This window comes from Notolabrus celidotus, chromosome 10 (assembly GCF_009762535.1).
Source record: "Notolabrus celidotus isolate fNotCel1 chromosome 10, fNotCel1.pri, whole genome shotgun sequence".
Lineage (NCBI taxonomy): Eukaryota > Metazoa > Chordata > Actinopteri > Labriformes > Labridae > Notolabrus > Notolabrus celidotus.
The window spans coordinates 11,868,984-11,889,198 of NC_048281.1; the positions used below are offsets into that span (position 1 = coordinate 11,868,984).

General features: G+C 42.1%; 1 protein-coding gene across 2 annotated transcripts in view; it reads left to right on the forward strand.

Annotated features, from left to right (window-relative positions):
• Nucleotides 1-20,215, forward strand: part of itgav (integrin, alpha V) — a 118,467-nt gene that overhangs the window by 75,901 nt on the left and 22,351 nt on the right. The window contains exons 1-7 of one of the 2 annotated variants that reach the window (XM_034693398.1): nt 345-410; nt 4,013-4,222; nt 7,498-7,628; nt 17,958-18,049; nt 18,361-18,475; nt 19,392-19,453; nt 19,637-19,685. In XM_034693398.1, coding sequence (XP_034549289.1) covers nt 361-410; nt 4,013-4,222; nt 7,498-7,628; nt 17,958-18,049; nt 18,361-18,475; nt 19,392-19,453; nt 19,637-19,685 — 709 coding nt within the window. In that variant the 5' untranslated portion in view covers nt 345-360. Of the gene's footprint in view, nt 1-344; nt 411-4,012; nt 4,223-7,497; nt 7,629-17,957; nt 18,050-18,360; nt 18,476-19,391; nt 19,454-19,636; nt 19,686-20,215 lie in introns of those variants that run through there. The other variant, XM_034693399.1, reaches the window with a different exon arrangement.

Below are 20,215 nucleotides of genomic sequence, written 5' to 3' on the forward strand. Positions count from 1 at the left end.
GACAGAGTCTGAATGACTCTTCTGCTAACACTGGTCTCAACTTAAAGTTTCAGTCTGGTAAAGGTGTGGTCTCTGGGCAGTGGGTGTTTGTAATGTAACCTCTGAATGATGACTAACTGTGGGGTCAGACAACACTCCCTGCAGACAGAGTTGCTTCACTTAGCCTATATGGAAGCAATAAAACAGTGGTGCCATGTTGCAGACACACTCAGAGCCCAGACTTTGGTGAATTTACCCTTTACTCTTTTGGATAGCTGTGAGCACGTGAAATAAAAACGTTAAATACACAGAATAGAAAATATAAAACATGTCCATGTTATCTGTGACGCCTGCTTGTCTTGCAGAAATGCGGATCCCCCGATGCGGCGGGATGAACTTCCTGTTGTGCGTCAGGAATCCGCTGCGTCAAGGTAAACAGAGACTGAACGAAAACACAGGAAGTCGATTTAGACCTTCAGAATAAAATCATGTTTCGTGTTAGGCATTCTCTGGATTCCTTAAATATTGTACTAGCCAAGAACATTTGACACTGTGAAGTCAATAGTATAGTTCTCCTGACCAATGACAAACAGAACTTCTTCTTCGGAGTCCCGCAAGGCTCCATACTTGGACCAATCTTGTTTTCCTTATATATTAATGATACCCAATGTATGCAAAAATATGAATGTTCAATTGTACGCGGATGATGTTGTAATCTTCAGTCATGCTGGACTGATCATGAAGTCTCACAGACTCTCTCATCAACTCTAACTGATGTGCAAGAATGGCTCACAAAGTCATGTCTGCTTTTGAACTCTAAAAAAAACTGTATGCATGATGTTTACAAAAAGACCAACCCAAATGACACACTCAAATGTGTTCCTGAAAGGAGAAGAACTGTATACTGTGCAGGAATTTAAGTACCTAGGTTTCACACTGGATTCCACTCTGTTTTTTAAGAACCATGTTAAAAACATTTAAAAAACGATCAAATTTAATCTTCATAATTTCAGGCAAGTTAGACCTACACTACCTGGAAGTGCTGCCAGGATGTTTCTTCATTCTATGATTTTTTTTCTCATATAGAATACTATATAACAAACTGGTCAAATACAAATGCAACAACACTCAAACCAATAGAATCTCTTTTCAAAAAAGCACGAAAAGTCTTTGACAGAAAACCCCTTAGTTTCCATCACTGCATCATACTTCAGAAACATCACCTCCTCAATTTTGAAAATTTTAAAAAGTTTAAGTTTGTCTGCTTGATCTATAAAATCTTGCATGGACTTGCTCCACCGCCTCTCGGTGAATATAAAAAAACTTAAATCTAGTGACAGAGCCGCAACCAGAGCCTGCACTAGTCTACAGGAGACTGTGGGATACCATTTAGATGTACTACATTAAGTCAATCTGTGCTGTCTGTTAAGGAAGGGGAGGTTTGGAACAAAATACCGGTTGCAATAAGAGAATGCCCCACTTACCATACATTCACAACCCATCTTAAACGATGGCTCAAGACACAACAGGTCTGTAACCACTAATCTGTATCCATTGCTGTCTCTCTTTCCCTTTGTGTGTGTGTGTGCATGTGTGTGTGTGTGTGTGTGTGCATTATCTTGCGGGTTTATGCATTTTTACTTGTGTGGTACTCTGATATGTTGATCCATGTTTATTTGGTCCAACTCAGGACATATTACTCGATTATGCTGAACAGCACTTTAATGCGTTTACTTGCACTTTTGAATAACTTATATGTGTGGGATGTATTGTTGTTTTCTTTGTCATGCAGTCATGATGTGCTGTTTCCATAAATTCTGTTTTGACCTGCCGGGGACTACGGATGAAAATTAGCCTTATGACTAACTCTGGCATACTTACATTGATGCGACGCTGAAAGGTTCATTAATATGCACTGTCCCTTTAAATAAATAAATAAAATAGAATAATTTTCTACAGAGAGAATCTAAATGTCAATATATATTTACAGTCAAGTCCATTAAACCAAGAATCAAGAAAGCTTTATTGCCAAGTGAGCTCACACACACAAGGAAGTTGACGTGATGATTGGCACACCGGTACTTAACAACATGACAGCAGGGACAATAAGAAACCTAATATCTAATCTAAAAATTCTAAGTTAAAATACTTTTTGTACAAAGAACTATAAAAGTACTATTTAAAGACATAAATAAATGAAGTTGCCTAAACCAGAGTGCACATTTTAGCAAATGAATATAATAATAAATAACATTATGGATTAAATTACATTATTGCACGTGGTTATTGAGGTAAATCATTTCACAATTGCAATCTTGTTAACCGGAATTCCATCCATCCATCCATCTTCCTCTGCTTATTCGGGTCGCAGGGGCAGCAGTCTCAGCAGGGAAGCCCAGACACTCCTCTCTCCAGCCACTTCCACCATCTCCTCTGGGAGGATACTGAGGCGTTAACCGAAATTTATCCTACATAATAGGTTTTTGTATGTTGTCAAGCTCATACTACATGAAAACATAACAGTCGGTCGTTTTGAGTCTAAACCAAGCAGCAACATCCAGTCTTGAGAAATGAAGCCAATGCAGAAATGCAAAAAACTGCAGTTCCTCGAGTGTCCACTTGAGGCTGGCTGCAAAATCCTTCAGAGCCACATGCACACCCATTCTAAACAGCCTTTCTTTGCAGCAGAAATAAACATGTTTACAGCCTGGTTTAAAAAAGAGTTTGAGTCTGAATAGCTCATCTCACTGATAACCTAGGAAACATCAGGCTGGTCACTGTGATAGGTCACACCCATAGACTGTATATATAATGGACAGCGTCGCGCCGCCTTTTCCCATTGTATGGTTTTGAAGCCAAAATATCCCGTTCCAGAACGCAGACATCTTGTGAGTTTTCTGCAGCAAGAGTCTGCGCAGTAGGGAATTTGTGTGTTTCCACGGTAACAAGCTCCGCCCTACAGTATACCGTCCCAAGGTCCTACGGAGTTTCCCTCTACAGCAGCTGTCAATCAAAGCAAAACCGGATGTAAAGCCCAGTTTTTTAACCTCTAATAAATGACGAAAAATAAACTTTTCAGAAAAAAGAGGCCTCGAACACAAAACAGTCAAATACTAACTACATAGCACCACAGCATAAGGATGTGAGAAACATTCGTACGATGTGTATTTATTTTTTAAAGTTTGACCGCAGCCCCATTCAAATGAATGGGGGAGACAGAGTTTTTGACCTATACTGCAGCCAGCCACCAGGGGGAGCAGCTCTTTGTGGCGGCCTCACTTCGAGCCGAGCAAGATGACGTCCATTTTTTTTGCGGTCTATGGGCATACCATGCTGGCCACACTAATAAGTTATGATTAGCCTATTTCTGTTAGTTTTGTGATTTTTCATCTCTGGGGTCATGAGTTATGATCATCTCACCTAAGTTCAGATCTTAAGAAAACAGCTCACATAAAATGTTTGAATGCATGATCTCTTGGGACTTCTGTAGATATCATTATAAACAATTTAATTGCAAAGTTTATTTATGTATTTTTTAATATTATATTCGACATTTTGTCAATGTATATTACCTGTCTTCTGTTTCTTCTCTTTGTAAGTTATCAGCTGAGAGGCCCTGCTCAGACCTCGGCGCAGGAGCTGGGCTTTTATTTTGAAAGGAATGAACCGGATGTTGTGTTGCTTACGCCGCAGCTCCTTCAGCTCAGTTTGTTCGGACAAGCCTGAGATGACACAGACTCATACACACACACTCTTTCGGTCTCTCCCCGGACTCTCTCCCATATTTCTCCTGCTTTTATCGGTTCGAACAAGCTAACGGGAGACCGACCTGAACCAGACCGGATCCGGGTTTGGTTCTGCCGCTCTGACGCGTGAACACGGCCGCGGAACAGTCCAGTAACTCTTCATGCCGCCTTGTTCTCTCTGTGTTTTGAGACTCCCGTTAGGAAAGCTGAGATTGAACATCAGTTCAGAGCTTCATCGTGGGCGGATATCTAACCACTGACTGACTCACAGTCATCCTCTTCCTCAGGGTCTTCATCCTCGGTCCCCCCGCGGAGGTTTCAGCAGCCATGGCCGGAGGAGGACGCGCAGCGCTCGGGTCGCTCGTGTTGCTGTGTTCGCTCTTCTGCCGCTCCTGCTGCTTCAACCTAGACGTGGACAAACCGTCCGTGTACTCAGGACCTGAGGGGAGCTACTTCGGCTTCTCGGTGGATTTCTTCAAGACCTCTACCAACCAGAAGTAAGATTGATCGAGTGGATGTATATGTTCATGTTTGTGCCCTTGAAGTCTTCTTAAACATGTGGGCACAGGGAACTGATCTGTGAACAACAGAAGCGAAACCCAGACTAACCTGAGGCACTTTCATATTAGGACTGTAAGTAACTTATACTAAATTAATATTTATTTATACAAACCACCAGTTCACAGATGTTACCTCTATATGCCTCACAAGTCTAGACACATCACAGCAGCATTTAGGCAGATACGGTGGCTCCTTTAACATGCAGAAACCTTCAGCAGAACCAGACTCATGTTAGACACACATCTGCTGAGACCGTGTTGGAGAGAAGGATAGAGGGAGATGAAGAGAGAAGATGGGTTATCAGGTCAAAGTGCTGTATGGTCTCTAGATTGAATTGAATGGATTCTGTGTGATGAAGAGGAAGGCAGCTGTATGAGGGCATAGTTTAAACCCAGACAGACAACAACAGTTTCCATCAGAGCTGCCACTTCCTTCTTTCTGACAATACAATGATCATAGACTGTATTAATTTATGGGCAACAGCCTAAACTCTTTGAGCTCCCTCCTAAATTGACCCCGCCTCCTCAATGTTAACAGATGGGACATGGGTCAACTATAAAATCAAACACAGGTCAAATAAATGTTTGTCAAACATGGTTTCTGTCATTATAGTTAGTTCTTCTCATGCTGATTTATGTCTCAGTGTTCATGTTTCTGTTTACTTTGAATTAGTTATTGATGATATTTAAAAGAGAGATGAAGCAGGAAAGAGGGGAGGGGCTAATCAAATGAGATCAAAGTCAGAATTGTAGAACTCTGGCTGTTTCCGAAACCGCCTACTATATTAGCAGTACGTACTGATTTGGCCAAAATTCAGTAAGTAGTATGTGAACAAGAGCAAAATCTGCAGTATGCCAAAACTCCCCGGATGTCTACTGATTCGGGAAAATTTCACAGTATGCATCGGACCAGTCTGCCTCGCGTAATGTTTCCCATAATGCACAGCGCTCATTCCGCCTTTTCTTTTTCTGTCTTTTTGACGGGAGGAAATCTGTTTTTGAGTGCTGTGAAGGTTATTGAATTACATATAAACCACTTCCTAACTTTTTAAATCATAAATGGATGCCAAAGAAGCAGTTTCTCTATCAGCTTTGCCGTTGTTTACTTACGCTTTCAGAAACCGGAAATCTAGTGACGTCTGGCCCAGCATACTGCAACACAGATCGAACAGAACACTCATACTACATACTAAATTCAAACGCAGTATGTAGTAGGCTGTACCTACTGAATACTACATTAGTAAGTAGTGTGTAGCAGGCCGTTTCGGAAACAGCTTCAGCCTTTGATGTCCCAACTGAATTCTATGACATCATCAGCACCATGATTGACAGCTGTGTCGACCAATGAGCACTGCATGCACCGGATTATCAGAGGATACCACCAAGCGTGCCAGATACAGCCCTGGTGGTGAGGCTTTCAGCCGTGTGTCTGCCCCCGGTGGCTGGCTGCAGTAGAGGTCAAAAAATCTGTCTCCCCATTCACTTGAATGGGGCTGCGGTCAAACTTAAAAAAATAAATACAAGTCGTACGAATTTTTCTCACATCCGTATGCTGTGGTGATATGTAGTTAGTATTTGATTGTTTTGTGTTCAAGGCCTCTTTTTACTGGAAAGTTCTTCTTCATTAGTTATTAGAGGTTAAAAAACGGGGTTTTACTTCCTGTTTCCTTTGATTCACAGCCGCCGTAGAGGGAACCTTCAAAGGACACAGCGTCTTGTGACGTTACGCTGTAGGGCAGAGCTTATTACAGTGGCCTCAGGCTCTGGCTGCACAATGGCGGCGCCCAGGAGCGGGATTTTTTGGCTTCAGAACTGTACAACGGGAAGAGGCGGAGCAACGCTGTCCATTTTTATTTACAGTCTATGGTGCAGACAGAGAGATTAGCCACGTAGGGCCAAGCCGTTTTTTGAATCAGGCTGTAAACATGTTTATTAATGCTGCAAAGATCGTCTTTTTCCCATTCATGTGTATGTGGTTTCCGGTGTTTCTGCAGCCAGCCTCAAGCAGATTCTCGATGAATTGAGGTTTATAACACTTCTGCATGGGCTTCATAGTTTGAGAACGAAGGTTGCCGCTTGCTGCCATCTGAGGATTGGAGACAAATTAGCATTAAAGTTGATGTGGGTTCAGTCAGAGGACAATTGATTACAAAATACAAAATAGCGCCCCACGAGGCACTATTTTGTATTCACATCTCAGTCGGTTTTAAGATCAGTGATTCCTCTTTGCTGATGTTTATGTTGTCCCATCTGTGATCCATGGATTCATTCTTTACTGCAGTTCCAGGATCAGTATCACACAGTTTCATCACAGTGGAGACTTCATGATATCACACAATCCACCTCCACACAGCTGAGTCTAAATGCTACCTACAGCGGGAAAAACTTCCACAACACTACCAACAGCTCAAAGTCTGCATTCCTCAGGAGCAGTTTGTAAATGTTCTCAGCCCAGTGTTTTCACAGAATGAAAGTAAAGCTCTGTGTGTGTGTGCGTGTGCGTGTGCGTGTGTGTGTGTTTGTGTTTGTGTGTGTTCTCCTGATAACCCAAGGTCACTTTATTCAAGTGAGTTTTGTTCATCTCATCCTGATGTACGTGAAGCTCTTGGGGACGTCATGAGGTGAAACTCCTCCTGTGAGATGTTTCAGAGAACATGCAGAGTTTGAGATATTTGAAGGCGTGCACACTGGGCTCTGTTGTTGGAGGTTTAACCTATAAATGGAGGATGAATTTAAGCAGCTAATCTTGCTCAACAGAGAAAGAACCCTGATGTAACACGCCCGGGGTCATATTCAGTTTGTTCTCTCAGCCTGAGATGAAGGAAACTGGGAGGTTGTGAAACTGGGAGGAAGTTTGTTTCCTGGAGCAATGAAGAAGAATATTTTGCCTGTCATGTTTCAGTCTTTGTATCGCTCTAACAACATGTCTGAAGTTTTCCTGTTCATGTTTCCTGCTGACGAGGAACGACAGCAGTGCCTTGAGCATGTAACCCTCAATAAATTCATGTGTTCATAAGTCTCAGATATAAACACCGTGTTCAGATTTAAGAGCTCAGCAGGGAGGGCCTGGTGACCTGTAGTTAACTCTGTTTGTTTTTCTGTGTTAGTAATGTAATTCAGTTCATTATGAAGCAGGTTTTCATTCATCTGCAAACATAAACATATCCTTACCTCTCCTCTCATTGTCTCATCTTCTTGTCTCCTCTCCTCAGGTCAAACGTTCTGATTGGCGCTCCACGAGCCAACACGTCGTCCCCCAGCACTGTGGTGGAGAGGGGAGCGGTGTACAGCTGTCCCTGGGCCGGCTCTCCGTCCTGTCAGCAGCTGGTGTTTGATAGCACAGGTACCGAACTCTCTCTTCACGTGGTGAATTTTGGAGGATGTTCTCAGAGGAACCACAGTCTGGCCTTTTTAACATTAAAAGCGATCTAAGCATTTCATAACGAGGTCGCAAACTAACGGACATGTTAGGATGTCCTGGCAGGTCTCAAGGTTTCTCCGAGGTAACGGGGCTCATGCAGGATCAACAGGTTGGGGTTCAGGGTCAGTGGCAGCTCTGCAGGACATTTTTACCCAGCGGCCTCTAATGAGTTAATCTGACTGTGCCTCAGCTGCTGCGCTGCAAGAACAGGGACCACAACAGGTCCAGAGAGCTGTGGGAGATTGAGCCGGTCAAATTGATCCTCTGTGTGTGTGTGTGTGTGTGAGTGTGTGTGAGTGTGAGTGTGAGTGTGAGTGTGTGTGTGTGTGTGTGTGTGTGTGTGTGTGTGTGTGTGTGTGTGTGTGTGTGTGTGTGCGTGCGTGTGTGTGTAAACCTGAACTTCAGGGTGCCAGTGCTCACAGGAGATTTACCCAAGAGGTCAATAAAGTGTATAATATAATATAATATCCTAAGTGTCGTAAGAGTCCGAAGTATTGCATCATACCTTGGGATGGGAATTCAGATTTTATGGATTCCCTGATCACTTCCTGTGGATTTTCCTCAGCCTGCTTGCTTGTTGCTACCATTAGCATGGGATAAGAACTACAGACCTGAGCAGAGCATTTTGCAGCATTTAGCAAATTACAGCGGCAAGGAAAAACTTCCTTTAACAGGCAGAAACCTCCAGCAGGACCAGACTCATGTTAGACACACATCTGCTGAGACTATGTTGGAGAGAGGGATAGAGGGAGATCAAGAGAGAGAGAGATGGTAGTGGTGAGACGGATAGTAGTAGTTGTAGCAGCTGGAGTCTGGCACGTCCACAGCAGCAGAGATCCAGAGGAACCTACGAGACAAGGGAGCTCAGGGACTCCAGAAAGGACTATGGTTAGTAACTTTAATGGAACAGGACGAGATAAAGTAAGAGACAGGCAGAGAGAGGAGAGAGACGGAAAGACAGGATCCCAGTATGTCAGTCTAAGCCTATAGCAGCATAACTAAGAGCTGGTCTAAGCCTGATCCAGCTCTAACTATAAGCTTTATCAAAAAGGAAAGTTTGAAGCCTACTCTTAAATGTAGAGAGGATGTCTGCATCCTGGACCCTGACTGGTAGAAGATTCCAAAGGAGAGGGGCCTGGTAACTGAAGGATCGACCTCCCATACTGCTTTTAGAGACTTTAGGTACGATGAGCAGGCCTGCATGTTGGGAGCGTAGTGTTCTAGAGGGGTAATGGGGCACTATGAGCTCTTTAAGATATGAAGGCGTCTGATCATTAAGAGCTTTGTAGGTCAGAAGAAGGATTTTAAATTCTATTCAAAAACAAAAGACAAAACAATACATAAGTATTAAAACTAGACGACATAAAAACCTCTCTGTGAAGCAGTGAGTAAACAGAGCGTTGGACACTGAAGCTCGTTGTGTCCTGATAGCAGGGTGCAGCAGCTTTCACAGGGAGCAGAAACAGAGTATTAGTGATGAGATAATAAAGGTTCAGCTCCGTCTGCTGCTGTTACTCGTGTCGGGACACATTCAGGAATTTTAGTGGAGCTGGAGGTGTGTGGGCTCGTCTGTGGAGCTAAACTCCTGCTCCCTGTGTCCTTCAGCTCAGATCACCACTGACTCAATGTTAATGTTTGAACTGAACAAAGTAGAGGAATTGGAGTCACTAAAGCAGCCGCTAACACTGACACTCCTGCAAAGAAGAAGAGTTGTTGTTTTGATTCCTCCGCGTGGGCGGGGCTTAGTCAGACGGAGCGATGTTTAGAAGGTGATTCAGAGTGAGTTCTAAAGTCAGGATTAACCCACAATGAACCTGGATCTGGTGACAGAGTGTGATGAGGTTGGTTCATGTCCCCGCACTCCTCTCAGCTGATCACTTTTAATATACGTCTTATATCAGGTTATAGACTTCAGATATGAAACCAGCTTTGTTCGGAGACTTTAAATGACAGTGAGCTGAAGATAGTCAGTTATTAGCATGTTGTATTTTTGTCTGGGGGAAATATTACTTGAGATAATTCACATTGTGGGTTACTGACAGTTCAGCCTGTTTCCTGTGTGATAAGACTGTCTGACAGTGCAGGTTTCTCTGTAAAGCTAAAAACAGCAGGGTGTGTAGGTTGAAGCTGTGCACGAGGAGCTGTTGGCTGATGGATGAAAGGAAGAGGACAGTTTGGTTAGATAAAAGAGAGACTCATAGCCGGGTCTGTGGGTCTATTATTGAATGGTCGCTTCCTCAGGTTCGTGAACGAGCGGGGAAACACGTTGCTCGCTCACGATAAAGTCAGAGTAAAGTCACGTCAGTGTGCATCGGTTAGCTTGTTATTTTCCAAGTGTATGTTCCTGCAACCGAGCCATATTTACCTCCATTATAAGGGTTTTTTACAGTATCGTGATAGTACCTGTGTCAATATCAGGGAATTAAAAAATGAACTATTGTTAGCATAGGATAAGAGCTACGTACCTGAGCAGAGCACTTTGCAGTATTTAGCAAGTTACAGTGGCAAGGAAAAACTTACTTTAACAGGCAGAAACCTCCAGCAGGACCAGACTAAGTTAGACACACATCTGCTGAGACCGTGTTGGAGAGAGGGATAGAGGGAGATGAACGGAGAGAGAGATGATAGTGGTGAGACGGATAATAGCAGTTGTAGCAGCTGGAGTCTGGCACGTCCACAGCAGCAGAGATCCAGAGGAACTTGCGGGACAAGGGAGCTCAGGGACTCCAGAAAGATCTATGGTTAGTAACTTTAATGGGACAGGAGGAGTTAAAGTTACTAATAATTTTAAAAATAGCTGATGTTGTGTGGGTTGAAAGCTGATATTGAATAGTATTAAAGTATTGAACATTTTGACAGTCCTAATTAATAATTTAGCTATCATTGATCATCTTTGTCGTCAATTTTTCAGTTTCCTTTGAGCTTTTTGTTTAATTCAGGACAAAGAGAAACCAAAGTCCATTTCTTCATGTGGCCGATAAAGCTAGATCTAGAGTCCTCGTACAGAGCTCAGTGAGGATCAGGGACTTGAACCTCTTTCAGATCATCGATCGGATGTTCTCTGGGTGGAGCCTCGACCTGTTTCAGACGTTATATCATCTCTCTCAGGATGAAGGAACATGATGTGTTTAGCAAACTTAGCACCAGCTCATGTAGCATTAGCTAGAGTTCAAACTTCTGGGATTCAGTGAGGAGCAGTACAGAGCTGCTAACGTTAGCTCCAAGTGTTAGCATGAATCCTGTCCTGTCGTGGTGTCACAGGTTCCTGAGGTGTTACTAACATTTGGGTATTAAAGAACAGAGTCAGCACAGTGTGTCCAGCAGGGTGTGGGCTCATTGCTTCATGTTAAAGATTTAACTCTGATAATCAGCTGCTGGGGACAGAGTGAGAGACGTTATTTCAAAACACGTCTGATCCTCTAAATCACCGCCCACGCTGTTTCAGACCCACCCGGGATCAAGACCACGGACACACAGCTCACATCTTTCATAACATAAGGTGGACTCATCCTCTGAGGAGAGACGGTGTCATTATTCAGAGGTCGGCTGATCACAGGAGTCAGGTGTGAGATTAGTGAGTGAGAGAACACGGAGTCTCAGAGAAAAGAGGAGGAGAGCAGAGTCGAGTTAAGAGTTTCAAGTCGTCCTGATGGAGCTCAGATCAAAACAGCAGACCGATGCTCTGTGGATGGATTCAGTAATATTTAAGGATGTCCCCTCTCCATGGTTAAATCAGCTCACATGAGGGAGACTTAAATTGTTGGGATAAAAAATGAACATACATACCTTTATTAAACAGCAGGGGGCGCTATCTGCTTCTGACCTCTCCTGTTTGACGTCTTTACGTCTCCTCTCTCTCTTAGCTGAGCAGAGACATACAGATGTGGAGGCAGCAGGTGGAGATTTGAGGATGCATGGTCTGTTATCAAAAGTTAGTAAAAGATTTTTTAAAAAAAGATCAGAAATAAAAGTTTTATGAGTTCTAAAACTTGAATATAAACCTCGCCCTGAGCCCTGCATGTTGGATCCTGACATGAGTTTGGTGTAACGTTACATCTTTAATAATAAAACAAAAATGCATGATTGTTTTCTGTCTTCAAAGAGAAAAAGATTCAGACAGACGTAGAAAAGAAGATTCTCCTCATTCACAATTTGAAAAAACGCTGGAGACACAAAAGTGAAAAGAGAGAAACTGTGTGTGCGTGTGCGTGTGCGTGTGTGTGTGTGTGCGCGCGTGCGTGCGTGCGTGTGTGTGTAGCTGAGTTGTGTTGAGCCTGTTTTGTATTCTGTGGGAGACCTCAGCCATGAAAGCAGGAAATAACAAACACACCACAGTCCAACACAATGATGCCCTACCCCCTACACACACACACACACACACACACACACACACACACAGAGCATGGCCTCGATACGCTGGTGTATCAGCCTGAAGTTCCTTCGTTGATGGAGACACAGACAGCGATGCTGCTGAGTTTACCAGCTTATTGTCTGTTTCCTCTGAGTCAGGATTCCATGATGAAGAGGAGGAGGAGGAACTTGCAGATTGTTTTCATCCGTCACAAAAACATTCAGATAATATCCAAAACACCCCAAACTCTTTAATCTGTCGTTATTCACAAAGAAGAACAAGAATCCTCAGTTCAGAACCTGAAGCAGAGAGTGGGTGTTTTATATTTCCACTCAGGGAAAAACGTCTGAAACGATTATTCAGTCATGAGAATCAGACAGTTTATGTCTGTTGGGTTTTTAGTCCGTGGGTTGTCTGCAGGTGTGAATACTCAGCTGGATCAGACTGATGACCTTGATGTGTTTCTGATGTCTCACTTATTTAAACTTAAAGCTCCTGTGGGGAATTTTAGGTTTTGCATTGTTCCCTGCAAGGAGGAGGACTGAAGGCTGCTGGAGCTAGCTCTGCTAGTGTTAGCCACACTCTGCAAACCAGTCTGAAATCGTTTAGCTGCAGACGCTGTGGTCCTGAGCTCAGCTGTGTTAAATAATGTGAGCTCAGTTTGTTTTCTGAGTGTTTTGATTGGTTCAGATGTTTGTTGTTCTGTTGCTCTGTGTTTGAACTTAACACAAGTGTGTTTTGTTAGTCTGACCTTTGATGTATTTTAGTTTAAAGCTTTAAGAAGTTAAATGAAACAATGATCAGCTGCAGGTTGAATGTGGGTGGTTTTGTTCGTAGTTTGAATGTTGCAGAGTTTAAAGTTTAAAGGTGACTTTAAGAGTGAAGCTGAAGTCTCTGAGGTGTCCATTAGCAGACTTAAACCTGATGAGTTTTTTGTTCCTCCTGACACGTGAAGAGAGGAACAGACTGAATCCTCTCAGTAAAGACCTATGACTGTGTTTCTGAGGACCCGGCTCAGTGCTGGACTCTCTCTTCTCTAGGCTAACATCATCATCATCAGAACCCTTTGATTCGCCCTCCTGAACAAACACTGAACTCTGTGAGCAGCACCTGCACGCTCTCCTCGTAGCAGCGAGCAGCTGCAGACCGGTTTCTGTCCATAAAAGGTGAATTTGTCTGAAACAGCCTGCAGTGAAGTTAGTGCAGGATGTTTATGTTTCAGCTCTGCAGACTCTGAAGGACCGCACAGAGACCAGAACCTCTTCATCACAAGAACCCTGGACTCAAGATTTCTCACATGAAGCACACAGAGAGTGGAGTCTGAAGGGTTTTCAGTTTGTTATCTGAGAACAGTTTGCATCTAAAGTGTGTGTTCTCCTGAAGCTCTCTGCAGCAAGGTCAGAAGTTTGTTCTTGTGTTAGAAGAGGAGGAGGAAGAGGTGAGGAGGAGAGGGAAGGATGAAGTGTTTAAAGTGAGGGACTGAAAATGTAAAGAGAGAATATTTAATGTTTCAGAGACTTGCATTGTGTCCTCTCTCTCTGAATTTCCCATCGTGCTCTCATGATGAGTCTGCGTTACAGATGTTAGCGCTCTGCTCTCAGCAGCCTGAGGGAGGGATGACCTCAGAGCTTTAAGGATGGGATGCTTTCAACAGCCAACATGTTGCTGTGTTTTACTTACCTGTCACTGAGTGGTCTCTGTTTACACCAGCAGCTCTCAGCAGAGATAGTGAGAATGTGAGATGTCTCACTCCTCTCTAAATCAGCTCCATAAACAATGTTGATGTCTACTCACAGCATGAAAAGCTCACCTGATGACCTGAGCGTCTAATTTAGCAAAATTATTTAGATTAGACTCTAACTTTCAACATCAATCTCTGACTGCTGGTTATGAGGAATTCTAGCACACGTTGTTGTTGTTGTTGTTGTTGTTGTTGTTGTTGTTTTTGTTTTTGTTTTTGTTTTTGTTTTTGTTGTTGTTTGCAGACATTATTCATTGATTTTGTTCATCAGCTTGGTCAGTACAGGCATCAATGTCGATTTTGATTTTTTCAAACTGTCAGTGAGGGCCGGTTGTTGAAGCGCCTTCTAGTGGAGGTTTTGTTAAACGTCCATCTGAAGGAGAGAACGTGACTCTGTGAGAAGAAGCGGTCAGCATTTAAAACTTTTTTATCATTTCAGACATAAAGAAGCATTAATGACTGCATCAGAGGTTATTATTGGTTGCTTTAATATTAATATTGTGTAATATTAATATTTAATATTGATGTTGTTTTATATTGATATCATTTAATACCAATATTGTTTACTATTATAGTTATTTAATATTCATATTTATTAAATAAAATATGGTTTAATATTTATTTTATTTAATAGTAATATTGAATAGTATAAATATTGTTTTAATATTATTTTATGAAATAAATATTAAATTTGAACATTAAATAATATTAATATTGTTAGATATTTATATTATTTACTAATATTATATTGTTATTAAATAAATATTATTTAACATGATCTAATTTTATGTTATTAAATAATATTAATACCCTTTAATATTTGATATTATTTCATATTTGAATGATTCAAAATTAACTCTGTTTTATATTATTGTTATTCAATATTAATTCTGATCATGTTGTCCGTGTGGATGTTCAGAGATGAATGTTTCATTCCTCTTTCCAGTCACCTTAGTGAACCCTAAATTTTTTCACCTTGTTGATTATAAGTCTATATTTAATTCTAATGAAAAACACAATGACTCTGATGATTAAATGAATAAATGTTTACCTCTAAAAGAGTTGACTCAACTTTAGATCATCAGATAGAATACATGATGTTTAAATGAACCAGACCACAGAAAGAGGGATCAATACTACTTTCATATTGTGTCTGTGAGTGGCCTACTTATGTTACCCTGTGTGTGTGTGTGTGTGTGTGTGTGTGTGTGTGTGTGTGTGTGTGTGTGTGTGTGTGTGTGTGTGTGTGTGTGTGTGTGTGTGTGTGTGTGTGTGTGTGTGTGTGTGTGTGTGTGTGTTTCCCCCACAGTGGTGCTCTTTGTTGTTGATCTGACCTATGTGATTACTCCAGTCTGTCCTTTTTTTCCTGCTGTAGTTTGATATTCTCAGATGTGTGACTCGTGTCTCTCCGAGCAGTGTCTGGTTGTGACTCAGAGAAACATAAAGCTTGTTGTTTTCAGGGTTGATGTTGTTGTAGAGAAATCTTTATTTATATTTATAAATTTGTGTGTTGCTCTGCTGTGAGCTGGGAGAACAGCATCTCGTCTTTAAGTGAATCCATGAGGAGGGATCATGACCCAGACTGCCTCGGAGTCCGTCCACACTCAGCTGGTTGAAATGTAAACAAACCTCTCTCCGCCTCGGCCCTTCGTCCAGATTAAATCTGAGCTCTCCCCCCAAACAGAGCTTTTCACAAATAGTCGGTAAACCCTGCTCCGTGCTCCATGCTCTGTGACCGCTCTGAATCATGACGTAAGCTGCTCAATGAGGCTGTGCGACTGGAACCAACATCTGTAGAGACGCACAACACCAGCTCATCAGATGATACTGATAAGAACCTGCTGACGGGAAAGATGTGTACATCAGTCAGGACCACATCGGCAGAAGAGTTATTATCTGCATGCATGCAGTAAGTTATATTTGGTGGTATGGCTCTGTTCTGGGAGCTCCCTGCCCTTCCATGTACATGGAATGCCAAAGCATGAGGTGAGGGAGAGCACACCTCCACTCTCTTTCATGTGCAGGGAGAGCAGCAGCAAAGAGGGTACAGAACAGAGCGAGCATCAGTGACAATACATATGACACTGGTAACATCAGACACAGCAGGAAGGAGGAGCTGGGGTGGAGGAGGGGTCGAGGAGAGGAAGCAGGGTGTGTTGGTGCTAATGCTAGCTGAGGCTTCCGCTGCTTCGTATTCCTTCAACACATCTTCATCATGATGACGATTCTCAGGTGACTTAAAGGATTCGATGTTGATCTGAATCTAAATCAGTCTATTAGAAATGTCCTCATGACAATAAACACCAGTGAGTGTCTCTGTCAACATCATCCTCACCTGTTTCCAAACACCTTTAATCTGACTCCACCCTCTCACACACACACACACACACACACACACACACACACAAACACACACACACATACACACACACACACACACACACACACACACACACACACACACTCAGCTGGCTGTAGTTTGGCCTTTTTTCTGCAGATCACAAATAAAGATTTATTTCTATAATTTGAAAAACTCACAACATGAAGGAGAAACTTTATTTATAAGGTTCCTTCTACACGGGGTGTGTGTCATGTTTTTGAGTGAAGTGGATCAGAATGATATGCAGAATAAAACAAAGTTAAGGGCTTCAACAGAAAACAACAAACAGGACGAGACTCCTGAAAACTAAAAGTAGGAACAGGAAGATTCAAGAAGATTCAACATTTATAGATATTGAAAAAAAGGAATCATTGAGAACAAAAAAACATGTCGGAGCTTAACAATGAATAAAAGTGTATGAAGTGGCGTTAAGTTACAGAGCTTCTTTCACAGTGCGCAGCTCGTACAGGTCTGTGTGTGGAGCTCCTTCACTAAGAGTTTAAAACAAGAGAACTTTAGATTATCTTTAAATGACAGAGAGTTCATTTAAAGAAAGACTCAAGAGTTCGGTCCAGATTCTTTAAAAGCTTCATAAACGATCAATAACTCTAACATCTTTATAGTCAGATGGATACTAAACTTGCTCTTCCCTCTGACACTCAGAGAGCGTTCGAGACCGGTGTCTGTCCTCAGCCGGCGTCTGTCCTCAGCCGGAGTTTCCCAACATGGAGGGAAAATCCCAAACATTTCCTCCTGTGTGCTCGCCTGAAATATCTGCCTTCTCTTATCTCTGGAAATTCAGTGTTAGACTCCTTCTTTTATTCTGGACAGACTGCTGTCTGTCTCTGTAACTCTACAAACTCTGATGATGTGCTCATAGGACAGTCAGGATCACTGTTTATAGTTTTTCGTGTGTCAGACGTCTTATTTCCAGATCACCCTGCAGAGACTCAAAGCTTCTGCTCCTCTGTGACTCTGAAGACTTAATCTATCTCCTCGTGTGAGTGATTAAAAAAAGAATGAAGACTCGTGATTCAAGTCTGAAATCAAAAATCTGTTATGAACTCTGCATGAAGCTCCACAACGACAAGGATCAAACTTTGTGCAGGAAGAAGTTAAGACGTGAAGATACAGAACAAACTTTAGCCGTCAGCACACAGAAACATCTTGACAAAGTTTGCGCCCCATGTACAGAGGCTGTAGTCCTCGTCACAAGGGTTGCAGGTTCGACTCCAGGCCTCAACCCTCTGCCGCATGTCTTCCCGCCCTCTCTCTCTCTACTCCCCATGTTTCCTGTCTCCTACCAATGAAGGGGATAATGTCCCTAAACCCCCAACACAAAATATCAACCATGAACTGTGCTGCACTGTTTTAGGTCTCTTCTCGTTGCATCCATGAAGTGCTGCACGCTTCATTTTGTTGTGCCTGATGCATCAAAACAAAGATGTTCTTAGTGTTTCCTGTTACAGAGTCAAACCTGAAACTGTTTGACTTCAAGCATCTTGTTCCAAACTCTGGAGGTCCAGAGTCCAGCTGATCAGAGATTGATTTATTATGGATGAGTGAGAGAAGAGGACTCAGCTGCCAGTGGTGTCACAGAGTCGAAGGTCTTACCACACAGAAGATCTTTATTTCTGCTCTGACGTTTATTTTAAAACAAATGATCCAGTTGATCAATAATCTCTCTCTCTCTCTCTCTCTCTCTCTCTCTCTCTCTCTCTCTCTCTCTCTCTCTCTCTCTCTCTCTCTCTCTCTCTCTCTCTCTCTCTCTCTGTGCAGATGACAGGGTGAACACAGAGGGCTCTCCGATGGAGTTTAAGTCTAAGCAGTGGTTTGGAGCGTCAGTGCGATCTGATGGAGAGCACATACTGGTGAGAAGAGAACTCGTGATGATAATGTCTTCATTAAGATGTTAGGATCAAACTGAGAAATACAGGATCACTGCAGCGTGAGAGAAGAACACTCAGATTTAAAAACACAAACACTCTTGCTTTACAAAGTAATGCTCTGCATGCTTCTCTCAGAGTCAGATTTAGAAACACTAACACTCAGGTTAACTTTCTGTCCGTGCACGAACACGTCATTGAAATATAAAAGCTTACACACATAAAGAAATGCTTTTAAACATTATAATAACTGTTAGCATAAATGTTGCTCTTTAACACCCGCCTGTGTCCTCCAGGCGTGTGCTCCTCTGTATCAGTGGTCGACGTTCGGCGAGTCAGAGCGAGAGCCAGTGGGAACGTGTTACCTGATGAAAGGAGGAACCGTGGTCGAGTACTCGCCGTGCAGATCCAGTGAGTGCTTTATCTTTATTCTCCTCTTTCCTTTCCCTTTTTTCTTGAATCCCTTTTTCCTTTCCTTATCATTCTTTTTTATATTTTTCTTCCCATTTCTTCTTTTTCTTTTTCTTCTGTTGTCTCTTATTTTTTCTTTCTTTACTTTTTTTTTGTCTTTCACTTTCTTATAGTTCCTCCCTTTTTTTTTCTTCTTCTTCCTTTTCCCTCTATCCTCTCTCTCCTGCCCTTTCTTTTGTCTCCACACAGTTAACATTTAATAAACATGTTAAACATGAGCACCGCATGTTTAAGTTTTAAGAGTCATTTTTTCATCAGGGCTGAAAGTTTTATAAATATTTAACAATTACGCAGGCTTAAAGTACTGTTATTATTAATAATGTGAAAAAATGATATTTGATTTGTTTGAACTAAATATAATTTAAAAGTGATTTCATGTTTGAGTGAATTTCTGATTGTCGTTCAGCGTTGATATGTTCAGGTGCAGCTGTAACTTCCTCACTGATGCCTTTTCTGACAGAGCTGAGCTGAGCTGCAAGTGCCTGCATGTCCCAGCATGCACTGCAGCCTGAGAATCCCTCTTCTGCATTTAGTCAGACATAAACTGAGACATTAAAACTCTGATGCACGTTATTCTTAGATGCCTATTTATTTATTTGTTCATTCATTATTTCTTCTAATTTATACATTTTTGTATTTATTTATTTACTTGATAAGTTTGACATAAAGTGAAAACAGAGACTTGAAGTGAAAGCTGAAATCATCTGTAGTTCTTCAAGCTGGAGTCAGAGCGGATGTTGAAGCTGCAGAAACACAGAGATAATCTTGAAACCAAACTGATTTTTTTTTAACATGAAGAAGTTTAAGAAATGTTTAAAATGTCTCTTTAATCAGAGTTTCTTGTCTCTGGTTTCAGATGCAAACTCTCCTGAAGGTCAGGGTTTCTGTCAGGCCGGATTCAGCAGCGACTTCCTGACGGTGAGTAACCAGAAAAAACCTCCACACTTCAAATCTAAAGATACTTTAAAGTCACTGCTCAGCTCACCTGAGTTTAGAAAAGTTTGAAAAGAACTTTATTTTTCTCTAAAGTGGTTCATGACGGATGAGAAGAATGATTACAAAGTCCTGATAGGTGATTTTATTCTCTCTTTCCATTTTCAGAAGGAGAGCAAAGTGGTGATAGGAGGACCGGGAAGCTTCTACTGGCAGGGTGAGTTCTGCTCTGAGAGCAAACTGAAAAACTCAAGAAGTACAGAAGAACACTTTCTGCATCTGACCTCTCAGTCTGTTGAGACTCTTTCCGGGTGTGTTAGATATGTAAGTGTGGGAACAGTGACACGAGCGCTGAACGTACCATTTAAAACACAATGACATCAGATTAAAGTGCTGGGCCACGCCAGCTTTTCCTCCTGCTTTCAGTCTTCATACTAAGACAAGCTAACATATCTCTTTATTTGTTATCAAAGAAGAACAGGACCAACTATCAGCTCTATCTGAAGTCTGAAGTTTAAAATGTAGACCTTTAAATCTCTTAAAGCTCTTAAAGCGTGAAGTCTCAGGCGTGTGATGACGGGGTGTTTGTCCGGTCTGGGAGTCAGAGCTTTGTTTTGTGTTTGGTGGTTTTGGACTCTGCAGTGTCAGCATGAGCTCAGAGTGCTGAGTCACGGTGGGCTAATCATGACTCGACTCAGGGTTTACTGAGATCTGTTCTCTTTAAATTATTTCTGTAGTCAAACTGTC